Consider the following 10,317-nt stretch of genomic DNA (forward strand, 5'->3'; position numbering starts at 1 on the left):
GGAAACTAATTGTAACTGAAAAGTATAGAATAAAATTTTATCGTTTAAATATTTGTTTTCGAGAAAATTAAATTTGAAAATTTTTGATTTGATTTTTTTTCCGATTATATTTAATATCTTGAAAATGAGTGCTTATAAATAATAAAATTTTATTCTGTACTTTTTAGTTATTTTTATATATTATCTATGGAATCTATTAACTATGGAATCCCATCATATATAATTCATTTCATTCAATCGGAAATTTTACTTAAAAAATTTTCAAATTTAATTTTTCAAAAATGAAGCAATAAATAAAAAAACATTCTCTATTTTCAATTTATTTTTTTATGAAAAATTTATTTATGATTTTATTATTCGTACCGAAACATCTTATATATTTTTATAATTAATTTGTAATTTATTATAATTGTGAAATTCTATATCTAAAATTTAAATAATTATTTATCATAAATATAAAAATTTAATTGAATTAATTGGATTTTAATTAATCTTCAAGATTAAAAATTTTTTCTTGTTCAAATATAATAAACAAATGTATACAATAATTCAAGTTATTATACTTAAAAATAATCATGCAAAAAATCTTTAATAATAAGTATTTAGAACATTTATTCGAATTAATAATAAACTATATATTTGCATATAAATGCAACACATATAAATATTAAATTTATATGTATATGAATGATTAGAAGTTTACTTTTTATTACTCATGTATATGACTCAAAATTAACTTATAACAATGATAATATAATGATAATAATACAATAAAAAATAAAGAAGACATAATAATAGATTTAAATGTAAATGTGCAGCACCGCAAAACAGATTCCCTAAGTACACTACTTAAATTGATATATGTATATATATTATATAGCTACAGTAGTTAACAAGTCTGCAGACTACAATAATGCAGTCCCAATATTTAGTTGATTAATCTAAATTTTAAGTGTACTTCAAAATGTCGTATATATCCTACCACATTTTCTTTTCTTGTAATAATAGAGCATTATTGGATTTAAATATAATATAATCTTTATATAAATGTATAAAAAATTATACATTATTAAGGTTAAAAATAAAATAATTAAAATGATAGTATAATTAAATATATTGCAATCAATATATGTTTTAATTATGAAACTGATTTGTACAGAGACAGCAATTTGTACTTCTTAAAAAAATATAAAATAAAAATTATATTTAAAAATAATATAAATTTAAAATTTTATATACATTTACATATAAGAATTCTATATTATATATGAATTCTGTTTTACACTTACATATTAGAAAAACTTTATATTTAATTTTTGCAAGAAATATACAGTATATTTATTCTTAAGTATATAATGTTACTGATATGTTAACAATGATAAAATACATATGAATTTAAAAAAATCATATATAAATTTATAAAAAATATAATCATATACAAAAAATAAATCATATATAAATTTATGATTCATAATTAATCTGAAATCATCATATGTAAATGTATATATATTTATATATACAGAGTATTAATATATTCGTTAAATATCTTTGAAGATTTTAAACTAAAATAAGACAAAATTGATATACAAAAATGTCAATTGAAGCTTATTTATTAATTTATAAACAATTAAAGTTTATATTAGATAAATCGAGACGAAAAAAAATTTGTATTTCTATTTCTTATATCATTTATATATCTATTTTCGAATTGTTTATAACTTAATAACTAACTCAATCAATATTTTATATACTAATTTTTGTATTCGTTTTGACTTTATAATGAATTCTTATAATATTATTCTATAAATATTATTAAGTATTAAAGTATCTTAATAAATATATTATAACGAATATATTATTAGTCTATATATATATATATATATGCGCGCGCATGTGTGCATATATAGGATAAGTTATGCAATTATTCAAATGCTTGGTCGAATTCGATTAAACGTAGCAAGAAAGTATTTTTATATATATTTTTTTTCAATTTATTCGAAAATAACAATGCATTTTTTAAGAATACAAAACGAATTGCATTTTTTTTAAAATATATTGATATTTCAAAATCACAATGAATTTCTGCAAAAATTTAATCTTTAGAAAATCAATATTTTATGAGATATTTCCAATTTATTATAAACACTTGAAGATATAAATATATAAATATACATCAAATGTATCAATTTGTGAATTGCTTAAAAATATACTAATCCATAATATTGAAGATAGATACTAATAATTTATGATTATTATTGTTTAAGTTTAAGGAATAATGCTGAAATTTACTCATATACAAGAATGAAAAGTGAACTTGAAGCTTAATTATATCAAATACTATTATGTATCTATCTTAATTAAATATAAAAACAAAAAAATTGTATTTAATCAAATGTAGTCAAAAAAAATCTGTTTTAATTAGTAATTAAAATAATCTGCAAATAAATTATATTTTGAAATAATTGATAATGAAATAATAAAAAAATATAATTAAATGAAAAAAATAACATTTAAGACAAATTGCAAGTATCAAATGACATTTAATATTTGTATTTCTATTTCTTATTCTATTTCTTATTTCTTATTTGAAGAATTTTATAATTAATTATTCCTAAAATATGTAACAGCTATTCTACAATTATAGCTATATTACATCTTTAACATTTGGATATTTTTTATTAGCAATAAAATAATTACATTTATATTATTGTATATAATTGAATTTGACTTTCATTAAAAATTACAAGTTTTTTCTATATCTAATCAAACATAAAATATAATTTGATCTAATTGCGCAACTCATACTATATATGAAAATTCTTGCATAAAATTTTATACATAAGTCTCAGTACATATCAGTATACTTATCAGTATACTTAAATTTTGAAAAATCTTGAACACTTTTTATCGACAAAATTTTAATATGACAACTTTAATATGACTTTGATTTGATACATGTGAATATTCTGTATTCCACATGTTTTGTGCACCATATAACAATAGTGAGTTACATACATCACTATATTAGTACGGATAATAAATATAAAATATTAATTGGCATACAGTATGATGAAATACAGAATTGCGATACAATATGATTCTGTATTAAATTGTATAATCTTGAATTTTAATTGGCAGTCAAATATTTATGTTGATGTTCTCAGTCTTATGAGAACTTTTTCTCAAGTTCAAATAATGGAAGATGTAAATTTTTTCATACAAACTATCATAAACTCTTATAAAAATTGTGTTTGACCATAATATAGTCAAAGATATAATTATGCTTTATCATCAAAACAATTTGACTCATTAATATTTTTTTTTTATATTAATGGAAGAATTATTTTACTCAGGAGAAGAACTACAGAAGTTTCTTTCTGTATATCATACTAATCTCAAAATGTCTAACAGTTCCAACAGTTATGAAGGTCCCAATCTAATATGCTATCGTTTTAGCAAAGGACGGAAGTGGAAAAGGAAATATACTAATTGGAATGTATATATATTGATAACAATGAAGTTTCCAGAGAAAAAGAATCAGTCTTTATGCTATATGAATCTAAAATATACAAAGTGAAATGTGAATTATTATGAATTGGATTATATTGATATCTTTTATAGTCTTTTTATTATAAGATATAAATATTTATTTATTAAAAATGGTTCTTATTTATTAACATACATTTCTTTTTATAACTTTTTTTTAAAAATATAAGATTAAAAATATATACATAATGTAAAATGAAATAATCTGTGATATGAATTACAAAGAATTAAAGAACACAAGAAATAAATATATTGAAGAAATTTAAGAATTATGAAAATTGCATAATATTCAAATATCTCTGAAAACTTCAAAGAATACTCATGATATTTTGATAAAAAAATAAGAAACTTTGTTCTATATGAAAAGAATAAAGGAATGAATAAAGAATTAAAATTATAATGTGGAAGAATACAATCCACTACATTAATCTATACATACAATTATAACAGGAATTATTATTGTGTAATATAACTTATTAACTTGTAAACTAATACAATAAAATGTAGTTTAACATTCATTCAATGTCAAACATTTTATCATGTTAAAATTTCAAGCTGAGTTCATATATGACATTTATTTATTTAATCTTATGAATTGTATGCGCCCATGATCTACCATATTATATATCATAGCGTGAAAAATCTGTATTTTCATATCGACTTTTGTTATTAGAAATTGCGTTCTTTGTGATAACATTAATTAATCAAAACAAAAAAACAAAGAAAGAAAAAGAAAGAAAGGATACAAATGAACATAGTAATTATGAATTCAAGCCTTGACGCTTTTCTTCTTCAAGCATAGCATCAAGTTCATCAGTAAGATTTGCAAGCATATTCCCAATATCATTCAAAACATCAGCTGGTTCACTACCACCAGTATGATGGCTTATTCCATGATTTTGCAAATTATTGCCAGTATTACCACTTGTATATTCTTGTGCGCGTACTGCTCTTTGTTTTATTGTTCCAGCATTCTCATTTGCAAATGGTAATGAATCTGATTCTGTACTGGAACTCGACTGAAAAAAATATATATTTGATATTAATATATGATTACAATATTATATAATATTATATAATATATATGATTATAATATCAATTATAATATATGATAATTGTAGAAAAATTATAGTAAGTTTTTATCATGTTTCTAATTTTTATATAAAATTTATATAAAATTTATATAAAATTTTATATTTATAATATTATTTATATTATATTATTATATTATTTATATTATTATTTATATTAAAATAAAAATTTCATAAAAAAGATTAAAACAAAAATAAAAAAAAACTCAATGAATATTCAAGACAATTAAATGTTTAAAACAATAATAAAATATATATATATTTAAAATGAAAGCTAAATAAAATAAATTTTGATAATATAGAAATAATGAACACTATAATGTTGAAAAAAATAATAAAATTAATTTAAAAAATTTAAAAATTGCTAAAATTTAACGCAACAAATTTAAAATGTTTTTATTTAATAAATAAGTTTTAACTAATATTTTCTTTTTGTATATTTCTTATATATCTTGTATATCTCTTTATTTTTTAAAATCGATCCAATCAAAAATCAATATATTCTACGAATATATTTACTTTATATGTATAAAGATGTTTTCATTGAATTGATATTACTTTAGATAATTTTAATTGATATTAGCACTAATTTTAAACATTTAATGATAATAAAATTTTCATAAAAATTTTCAACAGTTATGAAATAATAATTTTTTGATTGAATTATATTTTTTGTTTCAAGAAAATAATTATAAAATAAAATATATTTTCTTTTATTTTATCATATACATTTACATTTTGTATAAATAGAAATGAAATTTTTATTTTTTCGAAAATAAAAAAAAGTTAAAATATAAGGAAATTTTATTTAACTTGTAAAAAATTCTTTACAAAAATTTTAATTATTTAAAAAATTAACTATTTAAATGCATTAATAAAATCGTTTCATAAAATTCTAATTGCATATAAAAATATTATATTAAGATATCCTATAAATTTCTTTCTTTTTTTCGATATGAAATGAATACATAATATTTGTTATTTAAGATTGATTTATTGTGTTATGTATGAACTGTTCTTCTGTATCACCTTTTTCCATCTCTCAAGAAGCTTCATTATTTTCTTTTTCCAAAATTAAAGTTTATTTGCAAAATATTTCTCAAGATGCATTTTTATTTCGCTTACGGAATTGTTTATCATGAAGAGAATTTTTTTAATAACAAGAATATTAATAGTCAGATAGAGCAAAATCTGGGATATAGAAAATGCGACAGAATGTTCCAATCAAACTCTAACAAACTGTAAAAGTCAATGCAACATGCGATTTTGCATTGTCGAAATGGCCTCATCGGTCTGCCAATTTTGGCTGTTTTTCTGCTATGGCATGTTTCAATTTATTAAACTAATTGCAATATTTTCCAAAATTGATGGTTTCACCTTGAGAAAGCTCATGTGCAGTTCACTTTTCAAATCTCACTTTTCATCTCACTAAATGGATAAAAGAATTTTCTTCGGATGAAGTCCAACCTTCACGACAATTGAAGCTTTATTGTCCTTAAATCAAATACGTTTTCGATGCACATTTTGATACAAAATTCAAATTTCGTTTCCAGTGACAAGCCTCTTTGAAAAAAGATCTCTTTCATATCACTAGAGAAGAAAATCGCACGTAGAGATGTGGTTCATAAAATCGGTCTCCATCAATAACTGTGGAATTCAAATTTCATCGATCGATATATCCCATCTTGGTCAAATAGTTATCTACCATTTTTCTGGAAATGTTAATGGCATCTTTTATCTCTTGCACATTATATCGCGGATTTTCAGCGAGCATAGTCTTCATAAAGTCCGTATTCGTCGTTGCTGAGCAATCGCTGCAATCTTTATTTTTTAAGTCAAAATTGCCATCTCTAAATCTCTTAAATCAATTGCGGATAGTAATAATTGTAACATCATTCCCGTAAACAGTACAAATCTCGTCTACAATATCATTTGTATTATTACCTTTTTTAAAGCAATAAAGCATAACATGTCACAAATACTTCCTTTGATTATTCATATTGAACAATGTAGAAAAAATTTTTAAGAGATTCAAGATATCATCAATGAAACATACTTTAAAAGAGCTCTAGGATGACTGAAACCGATGCCATAAACAGCTAATAGATAAGTCTGCATAAAAATAACCAATTAAAGTTATTCTTAACGTAGTGCGATAGAAATTTATGGAACACTCTAATACTTTAAAAGAGGACGACTCTAGGACGACTCTAGGACGACTCTGCCATAAACGGCTAATAAATAAGCCTGCATGTTCATATAAAAATAGCCAGTTAAAATCATTCCAGCGTAGTGTGAAAGAAACTTATGGGACACCCTAATATTACATATTACTTCTAAAGCTAAGCATATTTGAATACTAAAAATGTATTTAATGTCTTTCTATTTTACTCAATTTTTCTTATTATAAGTAAAATAAAACAACTATATAACAATTGTGAATTGTTTATTTATCTATTTTTAATTCTTTAAATGATTAAAGAATAAAGCTAATCAAAGGATTTTTAGATTTGATCTCAAAATATTTATTACGGGTATAAAATAGATGATTTCTTTTCCAGAACTTTTATAAATTGAATATAAAATAACTATTGAATTTTATTTTTTTTTAATTTTTTATATAATAAATTTTTTATATAATAAATTAATTAACATCTGCGTGAAATATATCGTGAAAAATATTTTGTGCAATATTTTTCTTTGCATCGATTTTAGTTTTCAAATTATTTATAAAAAATTTTCGATATTATTGAATTTTACTTATAAATGTGCAACCATCACTTATTAACTACATATAAACATCATTGGCAATCAGTAATTAATATGAAGTTTCAATTCTTTGCACTTACAAAAAACTAAAAATAATCGTATTATTAATAAATCTCTTAATGACAAAATTTTGGATTTACATCGCCTATATATATACGGGTATAATGTGGAATACTTTTGAAGGATGAATTCTAGATACCAAAACAATTCATATTGAAAAAAGTTCATATACACATATGTTAAAGCATGTATTTATATTTGCAACGAGTTATAAGCATTTTAAGTTTGTATTAAATAGTGTGAGACAACAAAAGAGTGAGAACGCTCAACTGCGCGACAATACTATATTGCAATATCGTTTACATAGCGGAATCCTTGATAAAAAATGATATTTTTTTATATACAATTGATTATTTCAAATAAATTTCAGTATAAGATAATATACAATGTACATAAATATAATATAACATAATGTAACTATGCAATAACATAAATGTAACTATGCAACATTTTTATATTTTTTAAAAAAATTATGCAAATTAAAATTTATGTAACTTATTATTTAAGAGAATAACTTCGAATTATATATATAACAAATTCCACAATATTTAGAAAGAATGATTATACAATATTTCATTTAAAATTATAAATGAATCATTGTATTTTATTCAATCTGCTGTATTTACCAAAATCCATAGAAACAAATAAAAATATATTTCTATAAGATTTCAAATCAGAAAAGTTGAATATGTTTTTTATGCACAATTACTTTTTTAATTATTTTCATATGTATAAAAAAATAGTAATAATACTTGAATCAATTTGAATTTCAGATTCAATCAAATTACTGACAAATCTTTATCTTTATTTCTTTATTTCATTTGCATTCAATATTTCTTGTTCTTATTCAGAAAAAAATAATAGTTGATTTGGATATCACTTATCACTTATAAATCAATATTACATATTAAAATCACATATCTATAAAATGCATATATATTGCAATTGCTTCTTTTATGCTCGATTAAATATTACAAATTTATTAATTTTTTTTTTTACACATTTATTTCTGATATGTGTTACACGAATATTACGAACACTATTTTAGCAACGGGAAAAATTGGTCTAAATTTTATATATTACACATAAACATAATATTCGATTTCGAATATTACTATTTAATTTTTTGTTTTTATCAAATCTCTTTTTCTAACACGATTAGCATTCAATTATTTGCAATGCTATTTCAATAGTTATACCGCGGAATTTATACAGTTATACAGTTTAATGAAATAATACATATTTGAATATTTGTTTAAAATATAGTTTTAATTAAATAATTTTAATTAAATAATTATAAAATTAAATTATATAATAATAATTAATAATCGAAATAATGTTATTTAATCTATATTTTAATTTTCTAATTTTTTATTTATTCTATAATTTAATTTTATTTAATCTATATTTAAAGAAATTAATAGTAAATAATGAATAGTGAATAGTGAATAAAACAAAATATCTAATATAGAATAGTAACATGAAAAAAAGAAATGCAATGCTTATATGATTTTTTTTAATGGATATAAGATTTATAGTAACATTAATATAATATGATTAAAATATAGATATTGAATTTCAACATTATTTTTTTCTATTTAATCTCATATCTGAATAATAAATATTGCAGTTAAATGAAAAAAACAAAAATTTTTTAATTAATTCACTTCAATTGATTTATGATTTTCAAATTATGATTTATGATTTATAATTCAAATATCATCAGTAAATTTTTTATACATGTGAAGATAAGCAAGTTATATATAAAAAAAAATATATTCAACCTTTCTAATCTGAAATCTTATGGGAATATGTTTTGATGTTTGCTATAAATTTCGTTAAGTAAGCAGATTAAGTGTAATCATACAATTCAGCTATGAATTTATGAATTAAATAATATGTTTGTACCATAAAATGATTTATCTATAGATTTAAATAAAATGGTATATGTGTTAATATTCATTTATTTATTAATACTTATTCGAGATAAGTGTTTGTTAAATAAAGATACAACAATAATAATATGTATATTATATATTACTTTATACTTTATTTTATATAAAATTCACTTGAAATAATCAATTATATATAAAAAAAATATCAGTGTATTTACTTTCATTGAGAGGCTTTCTATAGCGATATTGCAAAATGTTTTTTTATTCGATTTCACTTTATCTATATAAATATCTATATAAATCTATATATATTATATAGATAAATATAATTATTTATATAAATCTATATAATATAAACTTAAAATACTTATAATTTGTTAATTAAGTCTTTGCTATATTTTAATAATAATATTGAATGAAATTTAAATAGATATAATAGTTGTATTGTATTTATATCATTAATGATTCGCCGTTGCTACTATTAATTAGAATTAAATTATTAATTAAAAATCTTGATATACAAACAATAATATTGTCCATAGCAATAATAACATTGTAAAACCGAAATTACTATATATTTTTTATTTTAAAAATAAGTATTTGAATCTTTTAATGAAAATGGAATCGTTACAATTAATATTGCTAAGCAATAATTTAACACTTTCAAGTTGTTCAAAATTTAACATACATTATAATATATTTGTAAATATTATCAACTAATAAAAAAATTAAAATTTATATTATATTATTTTATATTATATTATATTATATTATTTTATTAATTTATCCTTAACAGATTATATATTTAAACAGTTTTATTTAAACTAACGAATATTTTTTATACTCACTATATATTTATGGAACATCTTTGAAAGATTTATTTTTCAAATTATAATGCAAAAAAATTTGCATTAGAAGAAGCGAGATGAAAATAGTAGATTTTTTTATCTCTGTC

At 20.1% G+C, this 10,317-nt stretch overlaps 1 protein-coding gene across 3 annotated transcripts in view; it reads right to left on the reverse strand.

Annotated features, from left to right (window-relative positions):
* Nucleotides 1-3,927: 3,927 nt before the first annotated feature.
* Nucleotides 3,928-10,317, reverse strand: part of LOC102671763 (caskin-1) — a 13,425-nt gene continuing 7,035 nt past the window's right edge. For 2 of the 3 annotated variants that reach the window (XM_006620241.2, XM_006620239.2), the window contains one exon: nt 3,928-4,565. In XM_006620241.2, the coding sequence (XP_006620304.1) occupies nt 4,308-4,565 (258 nt within the window). In that variant the 3' untranslated portion in view covers nt 3,928-4,307. The remainder of the gene's footprint in view (nt 4,566-10,317) is intronic. The other variant, XM_006620240.2, reaches the window with a different exon arrangement.

This window comes from Apis dorsata, unplaced genomic scaffold (genome assembly GCF_000469605.1).
Source record: "Apis dorsata unplaced genomic scaffold, Apis dorsata 1.3 scaffold_492, whole genome shotgun sequence".
Classification (NCBI taxonomy): domain Eukaryota; kingdom Metazoa; phylum Arthropoda; class Insecta; order Hymenoptera; family Apidae; genus Apis; species Apis dorsata.